The sequence below is a fragment of the Trachurus trachurus genome (genome assembly GCF_905171665.1).
Source record: "Trachurus trachurus genome assembly, chromosome: 18".
Taxonomy (NCBI): domain Eukaryota; kingdom Metazoa; phylum Chordata; class Actinopteri; order Carangiformes; family Carangidae; genus Trachurus; species Trachurus trachurus.
In genome coordinates this window covers 21,339,066-21,358,477 of record NC_139909.1, presented here as the reverse complement: position 1 = coordinate 21,358,477, position 19,412 = coordinate 21,339,066, and the positions used below count along the sequence as shown (strand labels likewise).

At 43.0% G+C, this 19,412-nt stretch overlaps 1 protein-coding gene across 1 annotated transcript in view; it reads left to right on the top strand.

Moving 5' to 3' along the window:
- The window catches only part of nrxn2b (neurexin 2b), a gene marked incomplete at its 3' end in the record, with an annotated part of 720,187 nt that extends 701,115 nt beyond the window's left edge, over positions 1 to 19,072 (top strand). Inside the window, exons 20-21 of the mRNA XM_083993168.1 lie at positions 6,915 to 6,993; positions 18,774 to 19,072. Of these exons, the coding sequence (XP_083849294.1) occupies positions 6,915 to 6,993; positions 18,774 to 19,072 (378 nt within the window). The remainder of the gene's footprint in view (positions 1 to 6,914; positions 6,994 to 18,773) is intronic.
- Between the last annotated feature and the right edge of the window lie 340 nt (positions 19,073 to 19,412).

The window sequence follows — 19,412 nt, the reverse complement described above, 5'->3', positions numbered from 1 at the left end:
TCAAGTTTGCCGACCGCTAGCTTCTCTAGTTGTAGCAACTTCAGCAAAGACCACACGATGGCAGTACACTGGTGTTGATTCCTCCACCAGCAAACCGCCATCAAAAAAGCCACTCATAGCCACAAATAATGCTCAGAACAGCAGCACACTACATCACCAGTACAAATAGGGTCCAAGCCCATAATACGAAGCATCAAACACCTGCTAGCTTTGCCTGGTTCTATTGAAAAGAGACGAAACACAACTCACCCGCTCTCCTCCAGCTGCTTGCTACTAATGCAGAAGCCCTAACAAGTCGATTACCGAGTCCATTGAAGCAGCTGGAGGAGAGTGGGTGACTTTTGTTTTTGTCTCTTTTCAATAGAAACCAGGCAAAGTTAGAGGGTGTTTTTGATGCCTCGTATTATGGGCTGGGACACTATTTGTACTGTTGATGAAGTTTGGTGCTGTTCTGAACATTATTTGTGGCTATGAGTGGCTTTTTGGATGGTGGTTGGCTGGTGGAGGATTCAACAACAGTGTAATGTTATCTTGCGGTCTTTGCTAGCGGTCGGCAAACTTGATCTCTCGAGGGGGGGGGGTCTTACTTGGTGTCATGGTGTGTTAGACCATGGGTTAAACTTACGCCGGAATATCCCTTTAAGGACCTCGGCTCTTTTTTCATACACACAATTTCTATGGTGAAATGGTCAGAGGTCAACTTCACTGTGACATCACAATGTTCTGTCAAAACACCTCTGGTCATCATTTACTGTTGTAGCAGAGTGAGAAGAGACTGTGACTATATGACTAGTGATTCTAGTTAAAGTGTGACCCAAGTCATCACTGGAGGATGTGCAAGCTTCTGAAAATCTACACTGGATATTACATCATGTCAGCACTTTGTGCTCCAACAGCTTGAAAGCTCTTGTCTTTAAAAGCTGTGCATTTCATAATTTCAACTTCAACTGTCCAAAAACCTTTGATGATGTTGCAGGAAACACAAAGGCAAGGTGCCAATTACCAGCATGTTTTTCTTATTCACTGCTATTCATTAGGGCTATTCATGTCCATAGAAGCTTATCTGAGATCAGTCAGCATGCCACTCGCATTCATCTGTCCCTGACAACCACGATGAGCAGATTGTGAATATATTTAGAACGGCTCGCTCTTTGTCCCCTCTATCATGTTCTCAAACCGTAGCAGATTCCGTCTTTTCAAAGTCCTATCTGTCGCCTTTTTTTGAACAAACGCACCACTGCCAATTAGTGTGAAGTGGAGGTGAAGACGTCGATGGCACGAGTGGGCAATTCACTCCACTTTGTATCTCCAGCTCTGAATGAAAAAGAAAATTGGAATCCTAGTTTTGCATCAACTCCTGTTTGTTATTTTCTTCCCTCCTCTTGTGCGTTTATAAAAAGTCATCAGCGTCTATAGCCTCATCAAAGCGGTGCCGTGGTGTCATCTGGAAATGAAGGTTCGTAAACGCAGCTCTTGCCTTCTGTCATGTTTGATGCCTCCATGTAGTAACAAGCACGTAAGAATTTTTGGACTCAAAGGTCAGTCAAAGCACCTTTACAGATGATAGTCTCTTGTTCATGCTCAGATGAATCATCTGTGGTTTAGTGTTTCTGCCAGATCAATGGAACCCGATTCTAGCATGTCACATGTAGCCATCCGCTCAGTTCAATATCATATCTCTAGCCTCCAGACTTCTTGGCGGAAACATTCCTCTGTGTTCAGCATATAATGAGCTTTTACAGCCGTGGTCTGTGATGTGAAATTGACAAGCGTGTTTGATAAATTATCTGGAACTATTTCAGGATAGCAGAGCACTCTGGCTGTTGTCTTCTCCTCTGTTGTAACGAGTCTTAATGTGCACCATGCACGTTAATATTCGCTCGTAAAAAAAAAAAAAGCAGAGTCCCGTCTTCTGAATGCTTTTCATTCCTGAGACTCTATTTTTCAGCTGGAGTAGCTACACACATCTTAACAGTAGCTTCTCTATTATCATTAAGTACCTGGCTGAACAGAGTGTATCATCACAATAGCCCAAAATAGCATTAAGGATATGTGCTCGAGAATGAAGTGAAATTACTAGCAATTCACTCATCCACATACTTGAATGAGGAGAGATTTTTTTTTTTGTGCATACAAAGATAAAATTTTTATCGAGCTGTATCGTTGGTTACATAGTCCCGAATTTGTTCTCACTGCAAAGAGGTGTCGAGAGCCTGGAAAGCTCATCTGCATGAATAAAACAGTGAAAGGAAGGAAGAAAGGCAGATATTTTGAAATGGTTGGAGGAGACACAGTTGGTAAAATTAAGCAAAAAGCCATGCAAGCTTGAGGACTATATTGATTTTGAAGAACCGAGAGGCACCAGACAGTGTATGAAATCTTTTTTATTTGCTCTTCTAAACACTCGGAGGCTGGTATGTCTGTCCCGGGGAGAAACAAAATCCTGTGGTGCACAGGAAGTAGTGTTGTTTGTTTTTAGATTTATGGCAGCAGAAGCTGGAATAAGTAGAAGAAAAGTGTGTATTAAGTTTGAGCCTTGGTGTGCACGCAAGGCAAGCCTGAGCGCACAGCAAAAAGCAAGTCACGTAGTACTGAGACCCAGAAGTCACACAAGTCCAACTCAATCAAAATCACAGATGAGGACGGCAGGTGGGCAGCATATAAACACGCTGCCCATACATATTCTATTACCATTCAATTGAACCAATTCATTCAAGTTATATACCTTTACCTCTAAGTGACTCACTGTTTTCTAGTGTAGGTTTCACAATCCTACATTTTCTACTGTTTGTAGAAACGAGAGACAATCCCAGACTTAACTGATCTGCTGCTATTCTGATCTGACAGTGTCTTATTCTGTATTTAACAACAAAAACTAAGAAGAGGTAGAAGAATAAGAACAACCTTATGATAAATCTATTTATCATTCATTTATGTATTTTTTTTTTTTACCTCATTATGATGTTGAGATTAAGAGGAGCAATTCTGGACACCCCTTGTTACCAGTCATATTATATTACCCCCATAGACATGCAGCCTTACTCACAGCTGTAGCACAGCATGGGTCGGCATGAAACTGGTTGGGTGACGATTAACAACCACATTAGAAAATATGCACACTGCATCACTGAGAAAACTGATTATACAATTTGCAGATTTAATTCATATATTTTTAGACCCTGGGTTCAGTTAAGATGATTTCAGCAGCTGTGTCTCAGTTCTCAGCAGTGTGACATTCACACAAAATGACAGACAACATTTCAGAGTGACAAAGTTAAAACAATTGAAGCTTTTGGAAAGTGGATCTTTATGATCTTTACATTTTCGATGTGTTCGATAACAGACTGACAGACTGGGAACAAACATTTCCAGAAGCAGAGGTCCCTCCAGCTTCCACAGCTTTAGAACTCGTGTTAGTTAGTCATCTCATGTAACCTGTTTGTTAGCGAGGGTTATTTTTACACTCACCAATCAGTGGAAAGTGTTGCTCTCATCCTGTCAACAGCATTTTTCACTCGTCACAGAAGGTGCAGTCGTGTTGCTAGAAGCAGTTGACGTTTTTCATGTTGTTCCATGAAATTCGGCGATTCAGAGTTGCCTTTGTGCCGCGTCAACCTCACTCAGCCTTGTTACCTTTTTCATGGGCATTTTTTTGTCACTACTTGTCTGGCCCTTGCACAGAATCATGATGATGTCCCTATTTTAATCCCACCTGCAAAACCCTGATTGGTGCAGCTCTTTGTTTTTTTTTCATATATAAAACTAAACTCACTAACTGTGAAGGAGTGAACTCAACAGCACAACTATTTAAATCCCTAAAAAAAAAAGAAAAAACATGGAGGTCTAACCAGGGGAACCAGGCTGACTCCACATTGGTGGATTTAAATAACCCAGACAGTCGCTGACTTAGTGGGTGGTAATGGTTATGTGCTGTTTATTGTTTTGATAGACTGATCAGCCAGTTATAAAGTGCCAGCTCAGTTGGCTGCTGTTATATAGATTCATATGTTTCTGTCACACCCTAGGGTAAAAACAAAATTCTGTGCCAGTGCAGATTTACTTTCCATATTATACCCGAAATGTAATTACCCAAGTTATGCATCGTACACTAGAGCCAAACTGTGAATGAATGAAGCAATGAAGCATTGTGCAGTATGACTTGGGGGATTGTCTTTGAAGAGAAAGGAATAATAATTTACACTTACAGCTCACACCAGTGTCTTAGCGCTATAGATTACTGTTTTATAGTGGTGATCACTGAACTGCAGCAAAGTACTTTTTCAAATTAATCTCTGGACCCTGCATCAGTTACATTAGTCACAGTCACACTCGCATTAAGAATTGCTATCCTCATGATTTCCTCCTCTTTTACACACACACACACACACACACACACAAATGGTAGTTAATAATCCATCCTATTGAGCCTGTGGTGTAATTTTTTGCAAGAGCAAACATAGCTACAGCATTATAAATACTGCAGAGGGCAAGGCTCGCAGGAACTACAGCGGTCTAATGAATATCCCCGGCACCAACCACGACGCAGCAGAGACAGGAGACGGGGCCAAGGTGGCGGAAAGCGAACGAGCGGAAGCCCAAATTTCAATTTCTCCAAAAGCTCTGAGCTACCCGCCTCGCTGCAGCTTTGATCATAGTGGAATAATGCGCTTTGATGCTTAGAATAAAAGATCCACCTTTTGATGTATGCGGGGGGCTGATTGTTTCCCCCCTACCTTCACCCCCTGATACTGTGGGTTTCCATGAAATAGTTGGAATCATCACTTGTCTCCGTCTGACCCAAATTTGGTGTCTGGGCGTGACTCACAAGTGGCACAAGCGCTGGTACCGGTCTGAGGTGGAGAGGACTCCCTGGTGTTTGTGATCTATCTGATCTGTCTGGATGGATGGATGCAGGACAGTTCAAAGTCTTTTCCAAAAAATGTTCTCCAAAAAATATATATATAATATATAGTTCCAACCAGGGTATTCCTCCTCACCATCGCCTTCAGCAAAGTGAATGAGAGGCTCTCATGTAACTCTCACTGAGAATTACTATTTATAAGTGTCACATATGTTGTGCTACAGCTGTGACAATTCAAACATTTGACATTCAGACAGAGAGACACTGGGTCCTTTAAACATTTTTCATAAATAAAATGTTATGGGGTTGTCTAACCATACATCCTGAGCTGCAAATTTAGTACAAAGCTTTGTAAACCTTTGGACTTAAGGAAGAAGAGATTATATTTTGGTCATCAAATGTACAGTAGAAGGCCAAGGTCATCATGAACTCATCAAATGGCAGGAAGGAACACATGGAGGTCATTTCATTACATCAAACATCCACTTGGAATCAAGATGACCTGATGCTCATCACATATGTCTGTGGACCAAACCGGCAGTAAGGTAACCCTACTGTACATCCCTTGACAAAAAGCCAATGGGATGTTACATGTAGAAAATAAACTGTAAAAAAAAAAAAAAAAAAAGACTGCAAACTGTTTTGTGAATTGCCAAGTACAAAATTATGGTAGACATTAGACAAGGTCTAATAGGATAAAATAATGAACGTTCTTCAAAAACACTTGTGGCCAATTTTCAAAGGGAAGAAGAAACTGTGATCATATTTCTTTAGTCTGACTGGTTTACACAAACACAGCCTGCTTTTGGTGTTTATATTGATGTCAGAGGTGTGTGGATCAAAGAAGAACATATTTCTAAGGATTCCTCCTCTGCTGAAAAAGTGCTGCAGCTGATCGCGCAGTTGGACTAGAAACACGTTTGACATGAGATGTTGCTGGGAAACTGAACAGGGATCGTTACTGTAGGCCCATTGGACAGAGTCAGGTGATGTGAAGGCTCATGCAAACTCACACAATGTAATTAATAAATGATTACAGGCCATGGATTATTAACAGAGGGAGGACTCTGAGTAGTTGTGTGGTACTTGAATCAATTATTTTTAAAAGCCCCCCGATTTCTATCCATGACCCCATCTTAAATAACAGCCAGAGAATGAGAGGAGGGAAGTGGGGTTGGGGTTGGTGGGGGCTGTTGGGTGTCTAGACATCCTGCTGCATGACTCATGCAGTAGTAAGGACAAACCTTGGCTGCTAAATTGGAACCACCTTGTCAGATTTAATTTGCTTTCATCTCCAGACCCCCACTGCTGTACTACTCCTGTACTTTTTAAACCCTGCACTCCCCCAGTCTTCATGTCTACTGTCTTCTTCAGCATGGAGTTGAAATGTCAACCAGAATAAACTACAAGCTCCATGTCGACAAAGCAGGAGGCTTAATAGAAAATGAATATATTAGGTTTCCATAATCTGAAAGTGTGAACATGATGTTTACATGATGGTTTGCACCAACACTTTGTAGAGAAGGTTTGGACCAATCTTCATTTTGGAAACTTCCATTTCCAAATTGATGAATCCCTGAAAACAGCCTGGAGTTCAAAAGACTGGGACATATTTCCTATTTTCACACAGAGAACAAATTAAATGATGTGACTGCAATAGAGCTTGTTCCCACTCATTGAAAGATGTTTTCTCTTTGAAACGTGGCTTATTCTACTTTGGCTTCACATTTTGTCTTACATAAACACACATAGGTGCTACTCATAAAGCACACCCACCTCCATATTTTCTGTACATTTTCTAGTACTAAAAAAAAAAAAAAAAAAAAATGCTGTAACCACAGAAATATATTTCTATGCCAGTCTTCTGAAGCTCTCTTCTTTGCCTCTCTGGGTTGCATTTTTGCTTGTGTGAAAGTGGGTATCAGAGAAGCCGGAGACCTTCACTGTGGCTGCCAGAGGCTCCTAATCCTCTCGGATGTTCTTTGTATCCTCTACCCAAATAAAAATTTGTCCTGACTTTATCTCCTCTGCCCTCCTGTCTCTGTTCTTCCAGAATGCGGATGACCTTTTGGTTGCATCAGCTGAGTGTCCTAGCGATGACGAAGATTTGGAGGAGTGTGAGCCTGGAAATGGTGAGTCAACTCAGGGAGTTCTGTCTTCGTTGTACTTGCTATCCAAAAAAAACAAAAAAAACAAAGGGCAGTCTAGAAACTAAAACAGACAAAAGCTGTGTCCCCTTATCCCACTTTTATGTGACCTTTGGTGACTGCACTGCCCTCTGTATGCAGCTGTGATTGGCCAGATGTGCACCCTGCAACATTCTTTCTAGTTGGTCTTCAAAACAGCAGCACTGCGGTCCCGTGGTTTGCTCAGTGTCTGGCGTTAACCCAGCTGCTGCTGCACCGACGTCCCGCCCCGACCTTAACAAGGCAGGACAGTTCGGGCCTGGAAACACAGCTTGTTCTGCGCAGCGCACAGCTGTAGCCTGGCAGGCCGGGTGGCTGAGGCGCCGTCAGTGTGAACAGCAGGTCAAGCAACGCTCTGACACCATGACAAGAGATGGAAGTTAAAGGCCGTGTGTTTTGACTCCCTGTCTCTGTGGTTTCTAGTTTCATTAAACAGACCATGGATGAAAACTGCCAAGAACCACAGACAGAGAGAGATGCAGACCTCCATCAACAACATTTACTTTAATAAATGGCTTCACAGTTTATCAGTGATGGCATGTGATGAGAACATGTACCTGACTGAAACCTCAGTGTCAGTACAGTCATTGCTTTGGAGCGGAAGAACCAACCTCCAAGAGGGAAAAAAGTACAGATTTTATAATTTTTTTGAAACATTTCTATTATTTATTCATGTGCACTCGTTTCAGTTCTGTGTGAGAGTCTCTACTGCATTTTGCTGTCTCTCAACTTCCTGTGGAGAGGAGCAGAGGGCCAAAGGTTGACTTCTTGTTATTAACAACAAGTGTTACAAATCTCTCTAAAACCAAAGATGGACAGAAATTGACTCCAAAACTTAAAAAGGCAGGCCAAAAATGTATTTTTTTAAATATATTAATTACTGTTTTTGCACGTAATCTGGCAGCAGGACGAGGATGGAAAGCAGGAAAGCTGTGCACGGGGTTTTTTTAGACCACCATGGACAATCATTCAAATTAAATTTGTAACCGTTCCTCTGGTTCATATAGATTGCTGTGTAGGTTGCGCACTTAATTAAGCACAATCAATAAAATGTACAAGTGACAACAAATCCTTTATAATTAGATTCATTTGATCGTCTTATTGCAGTGAAACTGAACAGTGTTCTTGTTTCAGTAATGTGATACTTCTCAGAGTGAATAGGAACAATGGCAGGGTTTAGTGACAAGAGGGGCTTAAATCTGCTCCTTAAATGTAATTGGATTGTACAGAAGTGGGCGTGGTTTAGCGCACAGAGAGTGATGCAGAGTAGTCACAAAGCCAAGTCATACACCAACATATATTTTATTTATATTTATTTATATATATATATATATATATATATATATATATATATTCATATCATATTCATATATGGAGAAATTGATGATTGTTGACTACAGCGTTGATACTTAGAAAGAGGATTAAAACGTTAAAACATTTTTATTATTATTATTTCACTCTGTCTTCACACACACAGTTTAACGACTATTTTAGATATTGCTTCAGACCCAACCAAGGTAACACCTGCTGTGCAAAAAATAAAGTCAGCATGATTTCAAAGAATTTTAATAAACAGAAAGAAAAAAAAGGGGGAAAAAAGATAATAATAATGATAAAAATGAAGATTGAAACCAGTTATCTTGGCATGGATTTCAGAAAATCTCTAATAATATTCTGGCACAGAGCAGATAAAGAAGAAATATGATTTTTTTTTAAATACCCATAACGTCTTTGTGAAAAGCGCTTCATTTCTTTTAGACTAAGTCTTAAAAAGTTTTTTTTTTTAGGAACGGGGATTAGTGGTTTGAATAGAGGATACGTTGGACTGTAAATGGCAGGAGATTATTGTAGTAGGTATATTTGTGTGAGGCGAAAGTGATCTGAACCCGTGTTGAGAAACTGGAGAGCAGCTTTCTCCTGCAGTCTCTGTAGGTGGCTGGGACCAAAATAGAGACTCAATTCCCTTCTTATCGAAAGGAGAAATGAGAGTTTTTTGGTGAATGCTATGCCCAGTCTTAATCTCCCATGGGGAAACGCAGCAATCTCTCTCTCATGCCCACACAAACACACACACACACACACACACACACACACACACACAACACAGCCGTAGAGGCGCTCGCCCTTCCAGACAGACACACAGTCGTTCTCGCTCTGTGGGTGTAAAGTTTTCTCTCCTGACAAACAACAAACACACCCGCACGCACACACGCACACACACACGCTCCATATCACACCTTCCAGATGTCACAGGAGCTCCGGTGAGGCGTGCCAGCGGGGTCGCACAAACTGTGGACAAGAGAGAGAGAAGAATCAACGCTGTCCGCGAAACATGTCCCCTCTCCGTCACCGCTGCACTAACGCAGGCCTGTGGTCACCGTGTGATAGGACCAATTCCCAGTGTTTGCAATTACATGTGACAATGCAGCTTACTAAAGTGCCTTCAGGAAGGAGACACAATGTTAAGAACAGTCGTGTATTTTCTATTAAGCCGGGCGAGATGCGACTTGTGAGAATTCACGGAACACCTTCCTACACACCAGCCGGAGGGAGCGCCATCTGTTTTACAGATGTGTTTACCTGCAGCTCCGGTTGCTACGACACATCATTCCAGGCGTGCTGCTTTTCTACAGCTATAGCAGAGGTAGAGGAACTGAGTCACATGACCTGACTCAAGTTAGATTTAAAATGATGGTTCTGTGTGAGGCGGAGTAGTAGTGAGTGTATCATCTGCAGTGGATTCAGATCAGTACGCTGCTAATGTAGTGAAGCAGGTGCACCGACACAGAAGATCAATGATGAGCTGGTGTGGAAGGAATCAGCAAAAAAAACATATTTCAGCCACTTCAAATATATCCACTGAAAATATTATCAGTTCAAGTGTAGCTTCAACAATGTTTATAGGCCGTCAGTTAGCAGATTTCAACTTTTCTTCATTTTTCCATACTAATCTTCAACAATTTCATACAAAATGAGCCTCTTTCTTAAATGTTCTACTTTAATCTATTCTCAGCCGTTGTTTATGTTACCGCTGGTTCATTAGGTTAGCTGCAGATTTCATCTCTTCAACTGTTACATTTTAACATGCAGGATTTCTGCATTTTCTTCTACCTTTTTAACATTTCTACAATTATTTGCCCTTAGAAAGACATTCATCCGGGCGGTGTTTAGCTCAGTTGGTAGAGCACCTGCCCCATGTGTTGAGGCTATAGTCCTCACTGCAGGCAACCCCGGTTAGAATCCTGCGCAGAGCTGCGCAGAGCTGCCCTATCCTGCGTGTCATCCCCCCCCCTCTCTGCCTCCCATTTCCTGTCACTCTCTCGACTCTCCTGTCCATTAAAGGCAAAAAAGCCCCCAAAAATATACTTAAAAAAAAACAAAGACATTCATCTCCTAGCTTTCAAGTTTTATGTTTCAGCTTTAGCATCAGCATTGTTTCAACAATTTATTCAGCTCATTCAGCATTGTTCAGCAATGGCAATCTGCTGCTTTCAGCATTCACACGTCTAGTCATGAATATTTTCACCTCTACCTTGCAATTCAACAGCCTTCTCCTTTGGAACTGGAGCTGAGCATGTGTGTAGGAATATGTTTAACAGTTGGAAAATGTAGTGGCAGGGGTAAAGACAGTTTGACAGAAAGACATGTACAGTAAATGTAGTGTTCAATACATACATCACTTAAAGACAAAGCAGACCACCAGAGGTCAATGTGGTTAGCTATCATTGGGAGGGGCTATAATCTGGATCACAGGAGGAAAGAGAACAGGTTCCACATAGAGTTGTACTGTATGTAACTGTACTAACTATAATGTCAGGGTGCATCTGATTGGCTCCTGCTTGGCAATGCCTCAACAAGCCAGGTGCAGACTGATTCAGTACTTTTAAAACAATTTGAAAGCTTAACAGACATTGGGTGAAAACATAACCTCATTGGCCACGTCATGATGGTGTGTCATGCTCTAAAGAATGATGCAGGGTTTTTACTCATGACATGGTTTATTAATCACCGAGATGAGGATGCAACATATAACACACTGAGCACACTGTAAAACCACTAGATGAGGAAACTGGGGCTGATCAGGGACGGACTTGACTTGATGTCTCACCACAGCCACTTAGGACTTGTGTGTGTGACTTCCCACCTCTGGCATTTGGTCACTAGCCAGTGTTTTTAAGCTGGTTTAAGCTACACGATGACCCTCCATGTGAAAAACTAGCCACTAGCTGATAAGCGCAGAAGCGTGTGAGGGACTGACCCTCATAGAGATTTGTGTCACGTTCCTTTGCACTCAGAGCAGAACAGAGAAGCAGGGGGGAGGAGAGAGACACAGATCCAGAGAAGCCAAGGAGAGGGATGCAAAACCGGGAGAGTGAGCAGAATGAAATTCATGTGAATGATTCCCGCCTTTCCCACCAGGCTAATTAAACTTTGACTTTGTTAGGGAGCTGTAATTACATCACCCACTTAAAGCTTTGGTTTGGATCCTCCAGTGCTGTTAATGAGCCTCTGTCAGAGGAGAGACAAGACCCAGGAAGTGGGGACCTGGATTACAAAAGTGGAACATGTAGTGGGGATGGAGTGACAAAGTGAGGAGGAGACACACTCAGACACACGTTGTATTTGTACATTTCCATGAACACACAGCATCTGTACATGCTAATTGTATTCACAGAGGTCAATTACAGAAGTTATTGTACAAACGGCTCCTCCTCCAACAGGCGGCTCATGAAATCTCTTTCATTTTATCACTCTGCCTCTTTTCTCTACCTCCACACGACCTCACTTCCCTTCTCCCTCGCATACCTCCCAGCTACTTATCAGTGCCAGGATGTTGGAGGCCGCTATACCGGTTTCTGCTCTGACGTGATCAGAGGTTGTAGAGTAGCTCCTCAATAATTCATCAGACGACACGCTATAGAAGCAACCCAGTGAATGTTCTTTTTTGGGTCAAGGATTGAAACCAAGAGATTGGGTGATAGATGAGGGACGACCCAGAGAACCGAGCCCCCTCACTCACTGTGACGGGGAGGCTGGTCCATGGGTTATTTGTCACTGTGACACTTTATTGATCTCTCTTAGCTGGTATTCCTCCAGAGGTAAAAAGATTCCACAGGTGAGTTGTTTGGCGATGCAGAGGCTTGACCTGCATCCTCTAAACAACTTATAGTACACCAGCCAACATCACTGTGACGTCCAACATCTGCTGTTGGTGAAAGGTGCCTCAGTGAGTCAACTGTTGGACCACATACAGTAGTTGTTATAGCAACAGTCCAGGCTGGAATCCCCATCCCCTCTCTCCCCCTGATCTTTCCTGTCTCTCTCACACTGTCCCCATTTCATTAAAGGGATATTTCAACATTTTGGCAAATTCTCCTATTGTCATAATCCCTATAGTGTTGTCAGGAGTAGGTTCATTACCTTTAATTGTCGGTGCAAGCTGTTTTTGGATCGGCGGGGCAGAGACGTGAGCTCTGCATGGAGCATGGTATTTTCGCCTTTCCCTCATCAAACTCATCAAATACACAATCCAACAACTCCAAAACACTTTTGTGGACAAGTTGTGACCTGCACATTCACCACGCTATGACATAATCATGTAACATTATGAGATGGAGTTGTTTTCAAGGCAAATGCGTAGCCGGAACTACATTCCAGCTCGTGTCTCTGCCCCACAGATCTAAAAACAGCTTGCACCAACAATTAAAGGTAATGAACCTACTCCTAAAACTATAGGGATTATGGCAATAGGTGAATTTGCCAAAATGTTGAAATATCCCTTTAAGGACAAAAATCATGTGGGAATTTAGAGGAGAAATCACGACAGTACAAATAAGAAAGAGGCATTGAAGAGCAGCGTTTCTTCTAATGACTGTTAGGGACTGGCTTCAAAAGTGAGTCAGTCCCCGTAGACTCCTACCTACACACATTCCACCTTTTTGCTTGTTTTTGAAAGAGGCAGGAGTCAGGAATTTCAAAAACGGGGGGCGACATCCAAGTCTATGGGTGAAGTTTTTTTCTTTCTCACCTTTTCATTGTTTTTTAAACCTAACATAATACATCTGTTCATTTGTATACATTAACATAACAAGCACAATATGAACTTGAACCCCTTTCACTCTGTCAAGCCCTTATTCCCCATACACTGAGGTCTTATATACATACATTGTCACATTCACACCTGTATACATACAGTAAATAGTACACAAAGATAACTAATTAAATGAAAACACAAAACACCCTGGAGCTGATTAACATATATTTGCTGCAAGTCATGTGTTCACACTGAAAGTGGAGAGAGAGTAGTTGAAAACAGGGATAGATTGAAAGAAAGGAATTTATCTGCCATTATATGTTGAGATGAGTAAAATGTATGACATGTAAGAGCAGGTAGAAGGGAGACAAAATGAAAATGAAATGAAATGAGACCCTTTTGTAAGAAGAGATATTGAAAGAGTTCAAGGAAAGGGTCCCCACACATTCATAAGTTTTGGATTGAGTATCAGATTTTCTCCAGGCTCAGACAGGACATAACGTACCCCAGCCATTGAGCATGGGTGGGCGGAGCAGCATCTACAAGTGAAGTTTGACTGAGAACAAATGTAAAAAATATATTGCAGTATACATCTCTACATATGTATATACGCCACCATGTAACGATTAATAGTATTTGACAGGAAAAAAACAGGGCAAAATAAAATGCTGGAAATGAGCTGAAATGGAATAAAATATAATATACTGACTTAACTCCCATGAATAAATGATTAACTAATTTACATCATGTCATTCATTATTAATGAGCAATTAGCCAACATAATCTAGCAAAAATAAAACTTAAATGAACTCATCAATAATCAATTATCTCACCACTAATATATGTTCAACATTTATTTAAAGTTTCTGTTGGGATAGATAAAGTAGTTTATACATGCGATGCTTCTTTATAGTTGCTTTTATAGCAGTAACTCGGGGGATCAGTTATTGCAGAGGCTGATGCACAGTCATCTCAGGCTGCTGGGGAAAAAAAGAGAATACTTTTATTTCTGCCTTGTAACTATTTTATTTCATAACTGGTCAACAGAGCAAAAATATTTCTGCAGCAAACTATCACAAGGTCTTATTGAAATGATCATTAAAATCACCCAGAACAGTTAGAGAACTTTCTTTTTTTCACCTTCCCTGTGTCATTGCTTTCCCAGCAAGGGATCCATTTGTAAACAAACCCCCTAGTTTCTCCCAGGAGTGTGGTGGAGCAGACGTAGTTCACACTTTGTCTCAACATGGTTATCCCGTCTTCTATCCTGTATTTCCAGCATCAGGTGAACTCTGTAGTAGTAGAAATGTGGATGAGAAAAGACTTTTTTTAATTCCACAAAAACACAGGAACAGGACCGATGCAAAGACAGGAAGTGGTGGAATAGGACTAGAGACTTAAATCACTGCGTCAAGTTGAGATTCTCTGTGCGAGTTGGAGATTTATAGCACAGGGATGCGGCCACGGCTACGAAACCCTGCCAGGTGCATGCAGTCGATACGGGCGCTGATGAGCAGGCGGGTGGTGACCGAGCAGCCAATATGTGGCTCTCAGTAGGGCAGGAAATAAGCAGGCCGTCGTCCCTTTGTGTCACAATAAATCACCCGTAAGCAGGAGCAGCAGATGCAGCGGGTTGTGGAGCGCCATGTATGAAGAAGCAGTCCCTTTTTACAGCTGTAATTGTACCTATTGTGGCGCAGTTTAAAAGCAGGCAAGGGAAAATGTATTACGCTCGGACACGCTGTTGAATTTTCCATCAGCAGCCTAATCAAAGCTGAATTATAGAATGCTCAAACTCCAAACAACCTTTTTTTTGCTCTAAATATTTCAAAATGGATGTGAGCGGAGCAACGTGACCCGCAGAATAACGATGTTTGTCAAGAGACCGACGTAGTATCCATCTGCCTTGTTCTCATTTGGAGTAAATAGAGGATGGGGGGGGGGGGGGGGGTTGGTGAGTCATACTGGCAGCACGATGGAGTGTGGGCAAAGATAAAGAAGAAATTTCATCATGTGGTCCAAACGTGGTTCCACTGTCTCAGCTGTTCAAATCAATGAGGTCAAACTCAATCAATCAGGCTCAATATCTCTGAGTCTGCCTCGCTTCAACACTTCAATGGCAATATTACAACGTTAAAGGAAGAGACGCCCACATGCTGTATGTACTGTTCACATCAGAGCTGGTGGAAAATAGAATGATGATACCTGACAGTGTTAAAAAAAATACTGAAATACCTCAGTTCATATGTTAAAAATCCATCAAATCAAATCCTCCTCTCTCTCGGTCTGTGGTTCTTGACAGCTTTTCAGCAGGTGAGAAAAAAACAACGCTATAAACACGTGTATTGTTTGTGACATGTTTGTCCTTTAACTCCACTTAATTTTCCAAGCCATGCCTCTGGGTGCCGACTGAACAATCACAGCTGCATACAAGCGAGGGGAGGAGGGCAGCGGAGAGGAGAGGAGAGGAGAGGGGAGGGGGGAGAGCCAACAGACGCCATTGATTGGTTGAAACCACGGCTTCTGTTGGCTCGGGTCACACAGGGAGAAGAGAGAAAGATGGTGCACCTGATAACTGCCCAGAGTTTCTGACATGAGGGCTGGGATTCATTATTTATCTGGTAGCCGCTGCCTGCCGGTCAGATGGGGGTGATGCCATCAGGCCTCCAGGCTTTGGCTCTAAGTGTTGAAGCACAGCAGAGCGATGTGGGAGATTTGTTGGAACAATCCTTTACATTTAAAGACAGTCTTCAGTGACTGAATTTTCTAGATCTAGATCTACAGCGCTGTTATATATGTGGGGATTATAAAGACTCAAAGCAGAGAAACACTGTTTCCTGTGTGGGTTATATGTCAACAAGACCCTACTCAGTCATGGGTGGGCTGCACTCTGAGCAGCAGGTATGAAGCTTGAAATTGCGCCCGCAGCATCTCTGCCACACAGACAGATGGCAGAGCGCAGATAGCAACAGCAGCGTCCCACCCTCAGTCACACACGTTGGTGCCGTATCTCCCAGGAACCATCTCCGAGGTCCACGCAAAAACACTTTCTTTCTGTGACTTTGACAAGTTCTTTTACAAAACCAAAGGTTTTTTTGTTTTTTTTTGGGTGAACGAACTTAACTTGCAAAATTCCTACTTTGTGCGACTCGTCTTTGTTCCTCAAATGTGCCACTACCGCTCTGCTGTCCCCTCAGCCTTCAAGGTGAAACTCAGCCCTCAAACATAGACAGAAAATACAATGGAGAGAAGAAAAAAAAAAACTTGAGCATTGCCATGGAAACTAGGTTTTCCAACACTGCTACTGAAATAAGAAGTTAGTAATTCAACCGTTCTTGTAAGTTTTTTCCCCCCTTCACAGCTCTCACATTTTTTGCTATATTCTGTCAAGTGTGTTGTTATATGCTGACATGTTGCCGTGGCTTTGTAACAGAGCCTTTTGCCATTCTTTTGAGTGAAAATGTATGGTTGTTTAACTGACAAGGTTTTGGTGGGGTGGGGGGTGGGGTTGCTGAGCTGATAAAGGCCACATGGTGGAATCCCTACAGTCCCAAACCCTCCCCGTCAATCATCCCTGAACCACCTGACCCGAGTCCCACTGAGTCACTCTGATTCACCTTATCAAATGAACAAAGAGCCAGAGTCATGATTTTATGCTGGTGATGTTGGTATTTCTTTGGTCATGTTTTTGCTGTTACCTTCCCCCTTTTTCTCCCCCCACCCCCAAGATGTACCATAATCTAATCCCCCTCCCCACCACCACCACCACTTGCCATGTTTTTCTATTGTTTCCTTGACTTGTGTCCCCTCTCTCTATTGAGAAAGAAATGAAATAATAGTGTTATGAAGTGTGATGAAGTAATATATAATGTATACTCTGCCATGTTCTGTTAACGTATATCCAACATGTTTAACCATTAACCCCAACTCGGCTTCCACCCACTGACACAATTCTTCCTCAATGAGTGCAACTTTTTTTTAATCTTTATTTTTTATAAATGTTACACCCATGATCGTTATCTAATTTGGGTGTTGTAGTAAATTCAGATTTGCATAATTAAGGCTCGACAACAAAAATATGGCTCATTGATGATTTTTCCACTATAGTGCCGGTGGCTGTGTAAGGAGAATGTGATTGCCCCGTGTTTATGTGTGGTGTCTGGGAGGGAAAAAGTGGGTATCGGGGACTCATGCAACAAAAAGGCAGCAGTAGTGTTTAATACTCTGTCTCAGTGTACCGTATGTATGTGTGCTGAGATTTTGGGGCTAAAGAAAGTCGGGGCATCCGTTTCCTGCAGCTGCTCCTCAGGGTTTGCATACAGATTAAGCCAATTACAAATGAGCCATAGAAACTACCATGCCCACAAGGGGGTAGGGGGGGATTGGGTCTTAGTCAATTCTTCATAAGAAACTGAAAGCAGAAAAAAAAAAAAACACATTGAATAATTCAACAATATATTTTTTACATTCTGATTATTTTTCACCCAATAAAGAAACAAAAGAGGAGAGGAGGTAAAGAAGGGGGGGTTTGTTTATCACTATCCGAGAACAATCTTACACAGCTTTCTTTTTGTAATTTTTTTTTTCATGCAAAAATCATGCGGCCAATTTGTTGATGTAAGTGACCTGAACCTCGTGGTTTGCTATCTTATTTAACCAATCACAGCAGAAACATCTGAGCGTTAGCGTTAGTGTTAGCGTTAGCGAGCATAGTTAGAAGTGAAGGCTAGCACAGTGTGTAGTACAGTACAGTAGATGTTAACAGTTGTTGAGTGTAATTTGTAGTCTAGTTGTATCCTGTATTAGTCATGTGACATGTAGGTGTGTGCAGCTCAGGGAGTTAGGTCAGTCAGGATAGACTTAGTCTTACTTGTATTTGATATTAGTTCAGAGTTAGCCAGAATATTAACTTTTTAAATAGAACAGACTAACAAAACTTCTAGAACTAACCTCATGTTAGGGTTTAGTGCTGTTCTAATTCTGGTGATTCATTTGAACTGTTTTTCTTCTGATGACTGGAGGTGCTCTTCCTCTCAGACGCTCTCTGACGCTCTTTTCTTCCATTGTCTCTTTCTTGTCCTAGGAGGTGAATTAGTGTTGCCCATAATAACAGTGGACTCCCTAGACCCCCCGTCCATCGCCACCCGCTACCCAGTAATCCCCCCGCCCCCCACCACTTACCACCCCTTCCTCACCCTGCTCGAAACCACCAAAGAGTCCTTCCCCTTGCCCAACGGTCGGCCCCCGTGCCCCCTGGACCAGGAGGACTGCGAGGAAACCATCGAGGTGTCGGCGTACGGCTCGGGGGAGATGACCGAGTCGGATGACGAGGACTATTACAAAAACTCCCCCCTGGTCACCGACAGGACTGTCCTCCCTCCTCCACCGGCCGGTGAGGGCGGCGTCCAGAACCCCCGAGACCGCCATTTCTCCCGCTCCCCCAACTCCCATCGCCCACCTCTCTCCTCCACCCCCACGGCCAACCCCGACCAGCTCGGCCCCCGCATCAAGCCGGCCGCCGGCGGCAGCAGCAGCAGCAGCAGCGGCGGCAACAACAACAACATCCCCGCTGGGAAAATGAACACCCGGGGTCAGGTGCTGCTGCCGCCGGCCCACCCCTCGTCAGACCCGGGCCACCGTAGAGTCCCGGGAATAACCTACCCCCCAAATTTCCCCCATGTTCCCACTCCAGATCCCACGTCTCCCGAGCGAGGCCTCCCCGGCGCCGTGGAGGTGCAGCAGTCCAGCAGCACCACGGGAATGGTGGTGGGCATCGTGGCGGCCGCCGCACTCTGCATCCTCATCTTGCTCTACGCCATGTACAAGTACCGCAACCGCGACGAGGGCTCCTACCAGGTGGACCAGAGCCGCAACTACATCAGCAACTCGGCCACGCAGAGCAACGGAGCCCTGGTGAAGGAGAAACAGCCCAGCACTGCCAAGACGGTCACCAAGAACAAGAAGAACAAAGACAAAGAGTACTACGTCTGAGGGGGAGCGCAGCCATGACACACAGAGACAGACAGCGGACGCACTTAGAGAAGGAATGAGACAAGAGTGAGAAGGAGAGAGAGAGGGACAAGGGGGGGAAGGCAGTATATTATTATGGGAGACGGAGAACACAACAGAGGGTCATTATTTCTAACACTCAGTATTGTCAGGTGACCACACATGGTGCCCAAAGAAGTCTAATCAGAGGGAGGCAGGAAGAAAGTTGCCAAGGTGACATCACGGTTCTGTTCACACCCCTCAGCATCGCTTTGATTGGTCTGACTTCTCATTACATGGTGTGGATTTAAGGAAAAGGCTATAACACCTCACATCTCAACAT